The 16176-nt window shown below is 39.7% G+C and overlaps 2 protein-coding genes across 2 annotated transcripts in view; both read right to left on the minus strand.

Annotated features, from left to right (window-relative positions):
• Positions 1-1355, minus strand: part of MTG2 (mitochondrial ribosome-associated GTPase 2) — a 6621-nt gene extending 5266 nt beyond the window's left edge. Inside the window, exon 1 of the mRNA XM_009998738.1 lies at positions 1347-1355. Within this exon, the coding sequence (XP_009997040.1) occupies positions 1347-1355 (9 nt within the window). The remainder of the gene's footprint in view (positions 1-1346) is intronic.
• A 1250-nt stretch (positions 1356-2605) lies between these two features.
• Positions 2606-16001, minus strand: SS18L1 (synovial sarcoma translocation gene on chromosome 18-like 1). The gene is made up of 11 exons (XM_009998622.1): positions 15929-16001; positions 12265-12341; positions 10872-10956; positions 9742-9886; positions 7341-7538; positions 6179-6343; positions 5158-5259; positions 4641-4733; positions 4052-4171; positions 2867-2994; positions 2606-2632 (listed from the first exon to the last, which is right to left on the minus strand). Exons 1-11 carry the CDS (start codon positions 15995-15997, stop codon positions 2606-2608), a joined length of 1209 nt encoding a protein of 402 aa, XP_009996924.1. The 5' UTR covers positions 15998-16001.
• Positions 16002-16176: the final 175 nt, after the last annotated feature.

Below are 16176 nucleotides of genomic sequence, written 5' to 3' on the forward strand. Positions count from 1 at the left end.
TCCGAGAGCGGCCGTGCGGGGGCACTGAGCGGGGGGTCCCGGCTCTGGGTGCACTGAGCGGGGGGTCCCGGCTCTGGGTGACTGATGGGGGGTCCCTCGGCCCCCGAGGAGCCCTCCCGCAGCCGCACGGCCCCTCGCCGCGCTGTGAGGGGATCTGTTCGTTAGGCACAACCACTGCGCACGCAGAGCGTTTGATCTTTGCCTATCAAATAACTTGAAAGCTGGGATAAGCTTTTGTCACACATAATTATCTATCAAGTGCAGCAGAGAAGCAGGGGGGGAAGCTGCAACTCAGAAGAATCTCCCTTTATCTGTTGTTTCCATTCAAGAGTCTGTCATAAGAGAAGTACCACCAACTCCATGTTCAGATAATATTTAACCTAAACAATTTCCAAGCATTCTGAATTACAAAACAGAAAATTATACAATTAATGGAAGAAGTCAAAATGCTGGCATCACTTTGTTTCCACATTGATACATAAAAATGGACAACACATTAAATAAACATTTTGTTATTAACAATTAGAAATATTAACACCAAAAAAAAAAATCATGTATAAATTAGGAAATAAATGTACAAACTATTTCCAAAGTGCTTTTTCAATACATTATATACACAACATTCAAGAAGTTCTTAATGTAAGACATTTCAGATTGATGTAATGTTGCTGTTTCATTTCAAGCGTTGTTCATATTCTCTCAGAAGGATTTCAGCACTTTCTAAAACCACATAAAAGGCATATTTCCAAGCTGGCAAAGAGCAATATTGCATTCTTCTGGCTACCTGTAATACTAATACGTTGCAGAGAAAGCAATCTTACTTCCTTTCTGTTCCTTACTATTTGAGAGTATTTTTCTTTGTATGAAAACACCAGCAGGAAAGATGAGAAAAATAAGAACTGAATGAAAAATGTCTTCTATTTTATCAGTAATTTAAATTATTTTAATGTAGCAAGGGCAGTGCTTGGACAACATTTAATAGTAAACTCCAGTTGTCCAGTAAAGATTTTCCTCTACAGGAAAAAAAGTAATGAACTGAGAAATCTTTTATTTTCCTCCTGGCCTTGTTTTTTTCAAAATATAAACTACTAGAACTTGAAGTCTCATAAATACATCAGTTCAGTCAAAGAAAAGGAGAAAATCCTACAGAGGGTATATTTATTTTATATAATAATTCTGCAGTTAATTTTGTGTTAAAAAAATGCCCATGGAGAATAATCATCCTAACCTTTTGTCTCAGAGAAATTTGGATGTGGTATTTTGTTCAGCACTTACATAAGCACTTTATAAGTGCTTTTTTTTCAACATTTTATAAGAACATGTAAAACTGAATAGAAGTGACTTACATTGTTCATACTGACTTTTACATTCCACTATTTTTTATTCCTAAATTCTTTCTCTACAGGTATTCTCTCACTGGTTGACCCTATTAATATTTTCCCTCTCTATATGCATAATATTGTTTCACAATTAAAACTGAATTTAGTAGCTTATCTGCAATCCAGATGGTGTGGTTTTTTTCCCTTTTACTTCTGAACTATTTCAGTCAAGCTGAAAGAGAAAAAATAAAAGTGATGATGAGCTGGAAGAACAGACGAAAAACACTGACAATATTTATGGTTATAATACTTGCTGGGAAATCTGAACAAGGACAATGGCAGAATCAGAAATAAAGCAGGATGCCAGCCACCTGCTTGTGAAATTTGGCATGAAAATGTATAATGGGAGCTATAAAATTTGGAGTAGTGTATTTAAGACGGGAGTGTTGCCAGGTGTTTTCCTCAGCTAAGCACAACATGAAGCAGTATTGACATCTAGCAGGCAGATCTCACAGCTCCCTTCTATTTTTCTTTCCACAACAGAAAAACCTTCATTTACATGGATATATCAAAGGTGCCTCTAGTGATTATAATTTCCTTGAATACAAGATTGAGATCCTCTTTCTGTACTTTGTAAAACCAAAATATGCACTTACTCAGGTTATTGAATGATAAGACTCGGGTAGCTAGCCCTGGCAGGTATTGCAGTAAATTGTATTTTTAACATATAGCAAAGAGCTGTCTTCACAAAAGGAATGTACCCACGTGTATCCATCCCCTTATTACTAAGAAGGAAGGTTAAGACTCACGGATTTCAGAGGCTGGCAGGTAATCTCCAATGCATTCAGTTTAAAAAAAGATCAATAACCTACCACAGGATACTGCCCTGGACTGAGATATGCCTGGGTGGCTTTGTATGGAGCCAGACTGCAGAACAACCCTGGCTGCTTTCCAGAACGGGGCACAACTGTGATCAAACGATACTAAAGCTATTTAGAAACACCAAGAATGGGGCAAGGAGGGGGAGAAGGGGGCAAATGAAAAACTTCTGCATTGTATCAACATACAGTACTATACACAGCACCAAATATCAAACCATTAAAGCATTGTCTTGTTACCAGTAGTGCACTGCTTCATACCCAGCATGAAATGAACACTGTTCACATACAGACGCTGCTTTGTGCTACGGGGTAACCAACATATTACAATTAATCAAAACTGCCTGTACACCCAGTTCAAAAGATGAAGATACTATTGAAATGAATCTGGCACGGGATCGTATCCTTTTATTGCTGGTAATTTCCATATTGTCCCTGTTAAAAAAAAAAGGAAAAGAGAAAATAAAAAGAAAAAAAAGATAAATTAAAATGTTGGAGAATCATGTATCAGAGATTTACAAACAGTTAATTAGACCATTTATTTTGGTCTATAAATTTTGAAAGACACACTGAAGTATCACCAACATTTCTGCACCGAATGATCAGATAGATTTTTGCGGAGCTAACAGGAAAATCTGCTTGTTCATAGCAGAGATTTAGACAATTTACCTGCTCATAGCCATAAGGCCTCTGCTGCTGAGCAGATGGGCCTGTCTGAGAAGCTCTGTAACTCCCGTATTGCTGCCCCTGTCCTTGTTGGTAGCTGGAATACTGTGAAGAGGCTCCTTGTGCAGGACCTAAGACAGCAAAATCTGTTACTAAGGCTTGATTTGCTTGAAGGAGTTCATGTAAAACATGATGGTACAAAGCAAGGTCTGCTAGTATGAACTGCTAGTAAATTTTGCCTAGAACTAATAATGAAATAGTTGCAGCAGTGTTAACTTCAGCTCACTGTTAAGAGATCTGCCTCTGAAATTTGTATTGCCATAGCTCAATTATTACCTGTATGCAAACTACCTGGCCTTTATTTTAGTAACAATTGGATGTTTAACTTCCTATTTAATCTGTCTATGCCACCATGAGCACTGCTGACCAGACAATCTAAGAACTCTCTTGCATATAGGAATAATTAAAAAAAACACGTCTAAATCAGCCATACAATTGCACAGGAATATTGATTTCCTTTTATTTGGGACTACATAGTTTGTATAGACTGCTATATGCATTTACTTTTTTGGCAATATTGGTGGATTTTTATGAAGAAGAACCTTTAACAAAGAGGAGGCCAGATTTTAACATTATAAACTCAATTTTGGGTTTAATTTCACAGAATATGTCTGGTTTGAGTAGACCAGAACACTCAAAGGCAGCCATCAAGCTCAGATTCTTTTGATGACTTCCACTTTCTTCCTTCTGCCTCAGTCCCTCACCAGGGAATTAAACTCCTGTCCTGCTCCAAGAATTCTAAGTGAGGGAATAGTGATTCTCTGCGCTGTTGATGTTATTTTCCCGTGTCAGCTGCAGAACTATTAGATGTGTAAGAGGTTTGAGAATCCAGGCAGCCACCTCCTACCAACATTCACCAGGAAGTCAAAATAAGGCAGAAGTGTATTTTCTAACTTTCTTTCCAAAGAGAGACGGATTCAGGATGGAAAAGAGCAGTGTGGAAAGCAGTGCTGTACTAATTAATGCATGTTCCTGCCCAGAATCCCTTCACATGCTCTTTGCCTGGTGTTGGTGTGGGGATGTCAAAGGCTAACCAAGAAAAGAGTTTACAGCATATTTTATCTTAGGAATGGAGGCATCAGAATGAAATGCTGCAAACACTTGACTGGTTAGTGATAGTCTTCTTACCGTATCCTTGCTGCTGTCCCGGGTAACTTTGTTGATTAGGGTATTGCTGCTGGGAGTATGTTTGCTGTTGTGCGGCTCCCTGTTGGTAGCCTGCCTGCTGCTGGCTGTACTGAGAATTGCCTGAGGAGGGGAAAATCGAAATCGTTTGGTTACAGATGAGGCAGATACACAGCACTGTACATGCAAATCATAAGGAAAAAAAAAGGCATCTGGAACTCACAGACAAGTATTCTTTTCAAAAACAATTATTGCATTTTGCCAATCCGGATGTTTATTTCTTTATCGTTTGTTAGTTAGTTTGTTTTTAATAGAAGAGAGTTGTTTACTTATAGACATCACCAAACAAACAAACAAACAATCACAGTCACTGGCATGATACACTCTGTGTGCAGTCTCATATAATCTTGGTATAAAAAAGGCTACACACAGCTAACTTCCATTTCCTGGACAGTCCTAATAATAGTAATAGCCAAATTGCAGTTAGTGATGCAGGAATTGCAAGTTATATTTTACCTTTTTATAAGCATTTCATTGGTATTTTAGGGGATTAGAGCTTTCTTTTACAGAGATTGCCAATATATTTTCCTACCTCCTTCATAATAGTGTTGTGTAGAATCATCAAATGACCTGTCATAGCTCTGCTCAGTATAGGATGACTGCTGATAGGCATAATCACCATGTCCTACAAGGAATTGCAAAAATGTATCAGATACCTTGTTAATATAAGAGATATATTAACACAGAGAGATCAGATATGTTGTTAATACAGAGAGATACTGGTGAATGACATATTATGAAGCCACTTATGCACAAAGATGAGGCTAAGAGGAAATACAGACCCCTTAGATAGGAGGTCAGACATCTATGCATAAAATCTCTTGCATTTACTAATCCAAACTTGGCTTTGTGCTCTTTTTGAAGCTGTCAGGACAGCAGTGTGCACTGATGCTTGTGTTTGTGTGCCAGGCTCCCATGCTTTGGCATGTGAATTTTCTAGCACTTAAATTGGAAATGAATCCCAATGGGTTTGCCATGTCCTTGGATGTGGCAGTCATGCTGGTCTGCAGTTCATCAGTACCACAGTGTCTGCAGCTCAGAGGAATTACCATCTGGATAGTATTGCTGATTCATAGGTTCTGAGGAGCCTTGGCCATGGCTGTACTGTTCACTGTAATATTCCTCCTGACCCATGTACTGCTGCGAGGAACCTGCAAGGCAAAGGCAAGAGAGAGCAAACTGAGCCTCTGGGGGTTTTTCTTACTTAAGTATTTCTTTAAGAAAACAGCCTTTATACTTGGATAAGTAAACAAGCTACCTATGTTGAGAGCAGTTTGAAAGATGTTCCAATTGAAAAAAGGAGATAAAGCTCTATTTGAAAAGGAGATAAGGCTGTATTTTCAGAAGAAGCTGGTTAAAATTGAAATTATGCAACAGTCAGTAATATATCCTGAACCTAGTCACTTCTGTAGCAATACCTAAAGTGATGGCTATAATTCATCTTCTAATCTGAGTTATTAGAAAGCCCAGAAAGGTATTCCATGCCCAAGAACACAGTCAGAATTAAGTATATTTTAATTAATGTGTTAAATTGTTTCTTGGCAAAATTCAATTTATGTTAGAATCAGTCTAGCAGCTTTATTACCTCTTAGAACTTTTTCCAGAGAGGTCTTAGAGCATGGTAGTTATCCTCTGGTGTTTTTCTTTCCTTGGCCTAATTTTTCATACTAATTGCTGGCAAACTATATCTTCTTTGCAGAAATGTGTTTCTTGTTAACTGTGCCATGTTACAGCTGATCCAATACCATTTGAAAGAACTGAAAAGATTCCCAGTGGCTTGAGTGAGCTGTGTATCAAATTGTTCATCTTTTCTTTAGAGACATATGATCCCTTTTAGACAGAATTATCTTTCTAAACACCTGAAATAATTAAATAGATAAATCTTGAAAATAGATTAGTGTTCATCTGATCGTCACGATGCTTCCACTGCTCGAGATCTCCTGTGGGAGAATGGGATTCCCTGTTCAGAAACATGACTTGGAAATTCGGTTGACTCACCTGCCCCACAGGATGGGCCGAACATCATCAATCTAATAATAATTCTTTCAGTGACCCAAGAATAGATTTTACCTTGCTGCGAAGCTCTGTAGGGGCCCATGGGCCGCTGGCCCATCATACTGTTGCCTTGGTTGCTCTGACTCATCATGGCAATGGAGGTCTGTCCCTGGTAGTGCTGGCTCCCTCCTTGTGCTGAGTTGTAGTGTGATGTTGCTGCTTGCTGGTGCATCATGGAGACTACAATGCACATGGAAAACATTGTTTTCTAAAAGGATTTGGCAGTTCTCTCCCTAGTTTCTTTGGACCTTCAACTAACACACATCCTGATCATTCTGTGAATTTTCCACAGGGGGAGATGTTTTCCTATGACATGTATTTAACTCTCCTGCACTGTAATCCAGAAAGGATGTTATTACATGGTCAGTTCTTGCCAATTGCTTTGGTCAGGCATTTAAAAATACATCTAGCCTTGGTTATTGTTAGTTTATTTAAAATAATCATTATTACATTACAATCATTACTATGTAATCATTATTACAGTAGGATGAAAGAAAGAAATAAGAACTAATATTTGTTCGTCTCTACCTCCTGACTAATTTGTTGCTGCATTTCTTTTCTAATCAACTCTTTCTTCTACTTCTCTCTTACTATATACCTGATGATTATACAATTTAAATAAACTGACTTTCTAGGATTTATTTGATCCCTAAATTTCATATTGCTGGAAAGAATTCGTAAGCACTGGACATTCAATAGCAAACATTTTTACAAATTAAGAGATTAATTCTGAGTTGTCTGCTAGTCTCTCTCTATGCCCTGCAAACAGGAGGAATTATCAATAAAATAACAGAAAAGGGGTAGTAATGTGCAAACAGTAAATGTGTAAAACTCTTTGGCAGGCACTTTCAGCCAGGATAAAGGTGCTTCTCAGACCCCTCCCACAGCTGTGGGATTTTCTGCCAGAGGCTGTCAGATAGTGCTGCTGCCCTTCTAGCTGGCCCTCCTGTCCCCAAACTCATTGCTAACCATGGTGTCAGTTAAAGCAAGTCTGGAACTGCTCTGACTTACACTGGTGTCTGACACCCTGAAATTCAGAGATGTCTTAAAGCCATCTTTCCCCCTTGTATGTCAGTCACTGTCTACAGAAAATATTTACAGAAAAATTCCTGTGTGGTAAACCTTTGAGGTCACTGAAAAAGTCCAGTTGGCCCAGAAGGAGGAAGAGGGAGTTTACCTGGATTAGACTGCATGTTGATGTTTGTTCGAGAGACGTAACTGCCGATGGAGCCCTGGCCTTGCATTGGCACATTCTGAGATGCAGGCACTGTATGGCTATAGCCAGGCCCAGTTCCATGACTGCTGACAGTCATACTCAGAGAGGTCGTGGGCATAGTGTTCTGGCCTGACTGCTGCATAGACACGTGGTTAGGACCTAGAAAAATTAAAGAGAGCAACAAGAAAATCTGTGCTATTATTGGCAATGTACAGCGAGCATTAAAGCCCTCGTGGCCTTTCTAAAATACCTTAAGATGAGGCAAAGCGGAACAAAACAAAAATTCTCATTATTAAAATACCTTGTTATCTACAGACAAATTAAAACTGCCTACTACATAGTTAGAAGGACCTTCCTCTTCCTGGCAGCCAAGTACAGAATTGCAGAGAGGAAGAACAAAATCAGCAGCAATGCCCTGCAACCAGCTCCTCACAGGCCACAGGCAGCAGAATCAACAAATGCCAGTGATTTCAGATACTTCAGTAAACACATGGATTCTGGAAACTTTTGTCCTTTCCTTCCTCCTGTCCTGTTGTCGACTCCTCTTCCCCCTGCACACAGATGGTGGCATTGGGAAGGCACTGCAGTGGCTGAGAAACACTTTGCTCTATCCATCAGGTTCCTCTGCCCTTAGCGGTGGCTCAGGCAGTGCCAAGGGACCCTTCTCCTCAGAGGACAAGCCTGACTCTCCCTTTCCTGAAGTTTGACCAAAAGTACCTCAGACTTTTGGAGGGTAAATTTTCCAAGTCACCATATAATCCCTGTTGTTAAGGTACTCCCTTTCCAACAGCACTGCATGCAATTTTCAGACTGCTCCAGTTAACACCCTGGGTTTGAGTTTACCATCCTGCTTACCAGGCAGTATACTTATTTGCAAAAATTCTATTGCTGTTAGGTAACTAAAACTGGGGAGAATCTGGTCTTTAAAATAAGGACCATCTAAATTGTTACCATCTAAATTATGATAATGGGTAGTGTTGTCTGTCTAAATTCAGCTGTATGGTTGTCAATATAAATTAATTTAGATAGAATGGAAGACATGCAAGAATCTCTAGAAGAGATAAAATTACACTGTAATGTTTAGATAACGATATTTTAATTCACAGTTATTAAGTGTATCTGCAGCCTCTGAAAAAGGTGTTTAATTCTCTTAGTACTCTGCTACCTCACTAATTACTCTTAATCTTATAGACATCAAAATGAGAAAATTTGCTGTAGAGTGTTATATTTTCCTCTGATGGAGACAGGCAAGCAGCATTTTCAGCAAGAGATAAAGAGAAGCTCTGCTGAAATCAGTGGAGCCAGGTCAATATAGCACCACAGAGATCTAGCCCTGTGTTTTGCACCAGCTTTGTCTCATGAAGCTGAAACTTCTCCTTGTGCAACACCAGATCACAAAGTTTTGACTGCATTATTATAATACTTATACCAGGCAATACATCTTTCAAAAAGGAGGCCTAGATAACTTTAAAAAGTTCATTTTACAAGCTGTAACTGCTTAAAGTTGCATTTATTAGTTTCAAAGGTACTATCAGCTTGGCCACAAATAGATTTTTTAAAAGTCAGAAGTAATTTCATGGCTTGCATCTGCTTGTGGGTCCCCTGCCAAGGTCTGTGATTTTACAATCAGATATTTCTATTTATAGAAACTGTTTTCTCTCTGTGTCACTGGGAAAGACCCACAGAAACAAGAACTGACTAAATAACTATGAACTACAAACTAAATAGACAGATTATTCATACTATAAAATGCACAGTAAAAAAAAATAAAATTGTCTTTCAATTAGTTTTTCATTGCACAAATAAAAGAAACAAAGTACATTATGTTATTTCTACGAAATGTCTGCACAAACTCATTGGTTATTTAGTACAATCTCTGCAAGCTCCTGTAGAGCACAAAGACTGATGCAGCACCCAATTAGTTTTGAGAAGGCATGTGTCCTAGGAGGTCTGTGCAATTTAAAGGCTTGGTTCTACAGTCAGTCATGCAAGTAATTCCATTTTACCCCGGCCAACCCCACACCCTCAAGAGAAAAATTCCACAATATATCATTTTTCTTAGTGAGATTTGGATGTGTCTCTACTTGGTGATTTTCATTGTCCTTTTTTTTTATTTTTTATTTTTTTCCTGTCAATGTTTTTAATTCCCCCAATAGAAACACTAAGTGGACTGGAGTCCTTGCGGAAGCCAACATCATTACTGACTGTAGCCATTTTGTGATGGCTTCAGCATGTGCCTGAAATCCCCATATGCCTGAAAGGTGAATTAGGAGAGGACTTTCACAGCTCTGGAAGTATATTCTGCATTAATGATTTTGTTGCCAAGCAACAGCAAAGCAGCACAGAGGGGCCTGGAGCTCACCATTGCTAATCTGGCTCTGCATGAGGGAGGAAGGAGGAAGGCCCGTCCCAATCGCGTCGCTGAGGTTGCTCTGTGAATGGAGAGATTGGTTGGATGCACTCTGAGTCATTCCTCCTGGGCCCAAGTTTATGTTTTGCGTTGGTGGCTGCAAGTAACAAGGAGAAGCAAATTTTTTGTTAGGTTTTAATTAGAACAAGAATAACCCCCCCACAAATTACCCTGTGTGACTGAAAACTGCCTGAACTTCAAGCTGTGCTTCCCTCACTTTCTGGGCTGGCTGGCACAAACATTTCTTCATTTGACTACTACGTGTGAGTGACATTCAGCATGACATAGAGAAGCCAGCAGGCAGCACAGTGAAGATCTTAAAATTTATAATTTTATAATATTTATAATATTATTTTTATTATAATATATATAAAGATTTATAATAGAGTCAGTATTGGAGCATCTCTCTTATGAGGAAAGGCTGAGAGAGCTGGGACTCTTTAGCCTGGAGAAGAGAAGGCTGAAGGGAGACCTTATTAATGCCTACAAGTATCTAAAGGGTGGGTGCAGGGAGGATGGAGCTAGACTCTGCTCAGTAGTTCCCAGTGACAGGATGAGGGGCAAGGGGTACAAACTGGAACACAAGAAGTTCCACTTAAATATGAGGAAAGACTTCTTCACAGTGAGGGTGACAGAGCCCTGGGACAGGCTGCCCACAGAGGCTGGGGAGTCTCCTTCTCTGGAGGTATTCAAGACCTGCCTGGATGCAGACCTGAGTGATGTGCTCCAGGGGATCCTGCTTTAGCAGGGGAGTGGGACTGGATGATCTCTAGAGGTCCCTTCCAACTCTGACAATTCTGTGATTCCATGATTCTGTGTCAGTTCTGTACTTGCATGTTGTGCTGGTCAGAACACAACTGCTGAGAGGACATGCCTGAGCAAAGATGGTGTAGAAGTGTGTTGACAAACTGACCTTTGTCAAGCATGGAGCTAAGCTATATTCTGTGTTATGTGTGATACCTCCGGAATCAATCTGTTCAGCAAGAATATGTTCTTGACAGTGACCAGAAACAGAATCAAAGAACATTTCCCCATTTCTCTCTGTCATAGTGAATTTATCTGATGGTTGCACTGGTACTTACAGCAGGAAGCAAAGACTGCATATTCTGGTTAGAATCTGCTATTGTTGCCAAGTAAACCAGGTTTCTGTGCAGGATTTGTTGGTATCTACAGAATAAAGAGTAAAGTTTATTTGGAATGGGTTCAAAATACAGAAAATTCAAAATTATTATTTTTTGCTGTTATTTACAAATAATTAGTTAAATTATATTAGCTGACTTTTCATCTGTCATAATAAATATTAACAGTAATGACCTGTATCTGTGCTATCATGCTTTTTCATCAAGCGTAAGTGTGTTCAACACCTCTTTTACAAATGGGTAGACCTGGGGGAAGGGGGAGGTAAAATACACTCTCCTTTGAGAGCACTTTGAGTCAACTGTGAAGCTAGGACCTCAGTCTGTGACTTCTGACACCCAGGCAGCTGCTCTAAAAATTGGCCACTTTTTCTCCCTCTGTTTATCACAGAATGGAGGGTCTTAGTAGTTATGAAATCCCAGAACTTCAAAAACCAAAACCTGTTTGCCCTGCCAACAAACTGAGAAGAGCAGGTTTTTTTTCATGAGTGCTGTAACTGGAGTGTTTGGGCAAGTAAGCACCACCAGAATATTTATGCTTCTCCACAGTTATCCATAAACTGGAAAAGCTCATCATAAAGAACAAGAAAGCATCCAGAAGAAAACCAACAGCTGTGCCACTGAGCAAGGGGTCAAACTTTTGGGAACAGGGAGGGTTCCAAAAAGGCAAGAGAAACTGCTTTTATAGCATGAGTTTTCTTTGGAGAAGGGGAAAGGGCTGGAAAAGGGGGAAAGTAGCAAAAATGAAGCCAGAATAGTGACATGACTTCTCTAGCAAAGGTCTCTTTTTTTAGACAGCGTTTCTGAAGCTCAGCTTTCTGGGTTTGGCCCCATAACTTGACCTTCCATGGAGCAGACTAGCTATCCTTCCTGACTGGGATTTAACCCCTAAGGTTTATAAAAGCATTTTGCTTTCAAGATTAGGAATTAAGTAGTGACACAAACAGGCATGTCTACATGCATAATGTTTTAGCCACAGATAATCACATTGCTATTTTTTTTTAACATTTAATTACTTTCTGATGAAAATGTGTTAACTTTGTGCCCTTATTCTACTTGTATTTGATGAGTCTTCACAGAACAAGTGATCTAATAGTAATAATTTTTTACAATTATTGTAATAAATGATCTGTTAGAAACATTTTAAATACTAAAATACTTTGGGAAAAAAAATTAATCTCTGTTCCAAAACCAATATACATGTCTTAATAAAAGTGAATAATAATAATAAAAAAAGAAGTTAAATATTCTCTCAATGATCATAACTGTTTATAGTTCTGCTCTAGAGGAAAAAGTACATCAAACATTTCTAACACACTCCAAAACTCACAATACTCACTGAGTACATTCTGCAGTTTTCCCCTTGCTCTGATAATCCATAATACACTGTATTAGGTGGTGATTTTCGTCTAGCATCTGCATAGAAGAAATACGATCAAAACACATTATTGTGAGAATCATATTAAAGTCCTGTAGTTTTGTGATACTCCACGTTCATCCCTCTTGGCAGTGGATGCTATTTTGTGCAGTTTTGTTGCATTGGGATATTTCGAAGCACCTACATGTGACTTCACTGAGCCACAGTATCGTGCTTTTTCAAATCATTCATTTATGAATCATTCTCTGTAAAGGAGTTAGTTGAAACACCCAGCACAGAAGTATTAATGGACTTACCTTTTTGCTCCTGAAATGACATCTAGATTTCTGTGGTGAAGAAGGAAGACACTTTCACTTTGAAATACCTCTGCCTCATTCTAAAACATCACCCAACCCTTTCCAAAACATCAGATTTACTAACATGTTGACTTTCAAATAAGAAAGTACCTTCAAACAATTTAAACCCACTAGTTTTCCAGCACAGGACTAGCATGCACAGACTGTTGAACCTGAGGAGGTATCACATTTGCATTACTGCATCTACTGAACCAACACGTAAGAGAACTACATCCCTATATGTCCTTTGGGGTAGTTCAGAACAGGGAGGACTTGAACTGAAAACACAGAGTAATTATGTATCAGTTAATTGATGTGTATCAGTGGCTGCCAGCTTGCTTCATTCAATAAATTCTCATGATTGTCTTGTTCTAAGATCAGACCTGCTGGACAAAATGACCACTGACCTTTATTTAATGAACTTACAATACAATCAAAAGCTTAAAATAACCTTTGTTTTTCTTTAAAATTTTCAATACAATAGTTTGTCTCTTTCTCCCAGCGTTCCTGTGGATGCAGCAACCTTTCTGCAGGTGAATGAAGGGAAAAATCACAACAGTAGGTACAAATTTAGATTTGCCTCTGGCAAAAACTCCCTGAGTAATATGGGTTGTAGGGACCAATGCTAGCGTGTGCTTGCAAGATTGGGCCTTTGAGCCACTGCCTCATCAGGACAGAAGAACTCTTGAGGAAAGAATAACATGTTTTCGTGTGACTTAGATGCGAATTAATCCGTGTAGGAATGTGATCTGATCAGAACAAATCTGTGATTCATTCAGATGCAAACAAAGGGCTAGATTATAGGCAAGTGCGTGGAAGAGTTGTTTTGATGTACTTGCAGTCTGGCTAAGTCACTCCCTGAAAGAACCCAGCTTGTCCTGCTTCTTGCGTGTAATTAGCCAGTTGTTCTTAACTTTGCAGGACACCCTTGTCCATCAGAGGCTCTGGCTGCTGGAACCTGCAGGGATCCCTGGGGCCGTGGCTGCCAGGGCAGGCAGTGCTCCTGGGGCTGACAGGGAAAGGCACAACTCTGCCAGTCAAGAATCCATGTTCCTCCTGCATCTCTCTGCTCACATGGCAACCCAGGTGCAGCACATCATTTTAAGAGAAAATACTCCTGCCTGATTCACAGTGCAGCTCTTTGTCTCACGCTCTTTACTCATTGTCACACAGAATTTTCACCTGCATCAGTGGAAATTCTGTACATAGAATTAGCAAAGAATATAAACCCATCCTTTTCAGTTTCCACTGACAATATTTTTGCATGCAGTTAAGACACGTATTCAACAGCAAGAGTCCAAGCAATATTACAGATATCTTCTACAAATAGCTAGAGAATGTTTTGCTTACTGAAAAAGGAACCAGGAATAGCTCTTTTCTTAACTCACTAGGAAAAAAGAACTGAGTTCTGATCTCCATTACACAGGAGAAACTGAAATCTACTGTCCTGGAAATGCTATTTGATCCACTATTTTAAAGCATCACCATCACGGCTGTCTTGTCAAAAGTTCTTGTTTCCTCTGTGTTAAAACTATTTTAGAAATAGTTGGTACTTTGAATAACTTCTCAAAATTAAGGTAAGAAATAAAAATAAGCTGCTTCTATATTATGAACACAAATCAGAATAATCTTGTTTTCCAGTGGAATTGGCGTGTGTTTGAAAAAGCTCACTTCATTGAGGACTTTTTGGGTTCCTAGCCCAGCATCTACTTCTTCTCCCACTGTCCCATTTCTACACTTGACTTTGCAGCTCACCCAGCCCCTGTGCCTGCAAGTCTCTTCCTCAGCATCACCACCCAAGAGCAAAACACCACCAACAGCCCAGCGTTGATGAACAGATCTGAAGAAACAGGCCAGCAAATGCACCTGAGGTGGGAAATGTTTTTTTTATAAATTACTGGTAAAGAAATAGCATTTTGAAGCTTCCATAAAGTTTATGAATATGCAAAAAGAAAAGGGTTTGAAAATCAAACCGAATACTTTGGCTGCCCTTTGTCTGTGGACACAGCCATGGTTTTAGCTATAAACTGTCTCAGTTATTAAATTTTGTCCTAACCCAAATCAAACCAGGTTAGAGAAAAAAATATCCACTTATTTAGTGGATTTTACATTAGAAATGAATTGGTTCACAATACTACAGGTGCTACAAGAGCTACACAAAATGGGATGACTTTCCGAAGAGTCTCCTGAGATTCCAGTCATCTCTTCAGTCTCCCTTTTGACAATTTGTTCTGTCTTAATCTCTGTTCTGTCACAATCTTCCACTGAGGGTTTTTTTCCCCCAGAAGAATTCGGAAATTGGCACCAGATCATGGTTTGTTTGCAAACCCCAGGGATGATGGGGTAAGCAATGTCCCTTCTTCCCTGGTCCCTGTTTGGAATGGACCGTGTGGAACGCACACCCGGTGTGTCCACCACCCTGCACCTCTGCATGAGCAAAACACCTGTGAGGTGGGGAACACACAAAAGATACAGCAAAGTAAAAATTACAAATAGCAGCCAAAGCAAAAACATGCATCTTCTGCACGGGCATTTCCAGCCTCCTCCTCCTCACTGCCCGTTGCCTTCGCAGGACGACAGGGTGTCAGGCATGTGTGCACGGTCCCTGCTGTCAATCCTGCCACATCAGAAACAATAACTTCCCAACTAGGAACCCTCTGCTTTGGCCTCGACATGAGACCCATGTGGAGATCTCCCCTCCAGAGAAAACCCTTCAAAACCTTTGTTTGACAGTAAACAACAATAAACACATCACAAATAATAATATTAATAATACACACAATAATAACAGTATATGGAAAATATCAGTGATCGGTGCTCCCTCTATCTTCGGAGAGACTAAAATTCTGCATCCAAATACAAAAGAAAACCCTTGCAAACTCGCTATTTTAATTCATTTTTGACGGTTCGTGGTTGTTTGTTTTTCTGGAGGGAGGGCAGCAGCCGACACACCATCAGAAATTAATCATATATTTGCAGATTGTATCGCAATTCCCCCACGTATTACTGGCAGCCTTCTCCCCTTTGCGAGCAGCGGATAACGTGCCATCCCCATTTCACTCCCCAAGTCCCTCTCTCGCTCTCTCTTTGCAGTGATCTGAACACCTTTGCTTTGTTCCACCTCCTCCTCCTCCTCCTTCCCCCACCTCTCTCCAGCTGTCCATCTTTGCAGCCCTCGCCAATTCACGAGTTTCCCTGATCGCCCTAGAAAATAACCCTCCTTCCTCGGCTACAGGAGCATGGAGGGAATACATGTCTAAAATTGTCTGTATAAAAGCATGCTTTTTTACCTTCTGGATAGTTTGCTGGGTGACCTCCCCTTTGCCTCTTGGGCGAGCAGAAGCAAAGGCAACCGACATGGTGGGTTTTGGTTTTGGTTTGGTTTTTGGTTGTTTGTTGTTTTGTTGTTTTTTTTTTGGTTGGTTTGGTTGTTTTGTTGTTGTTGTTTGTTTTTTTTTTTAATGTGTCTATAATATATTGGTTCCAGGCTCTAATAATATTGTTATTATCGGGCTGCTATTGCCGTGCACAGATTCTC

This window comes from Chaetura pelagica, unplaced genomic scaffold (assembly GCF_000747805.2).
Source record: "Chaetura pelagica isolate M959 unplaced genomic scaffold, ChaPel_1.0 scaffold275, whole genome shotgun sequence".
NCBI lineage: Eukaryota > Metazoa > Chordata > Aves > Apodiformes > Apodidae > Chaetura > Chaetura pelagica.

Coding starts and splice junctions, on each gene's coding strand:
- SS18L1 (XM_009998622.1), bottom strand. CDS start 15,997: ATGTCGGTTGCCTTTGCTTCTGCTCGCCCAAGAGGCAAAGGGGAGGTC. Junction 10,957..12,264: donor AAAACTGCAGAATGTACTCA/GTGAGTATTGTG, acceptor TTTATTCTGTAG/ATACCAACAAATCCTGCACA. Junction 5,260..6,178: donor CTACAGAGCTTCGCAGCAAG/GTAAAATCTATT, acceptor TTTGCCTTGCAG/GTTCCTCGCAGCAGTACATG.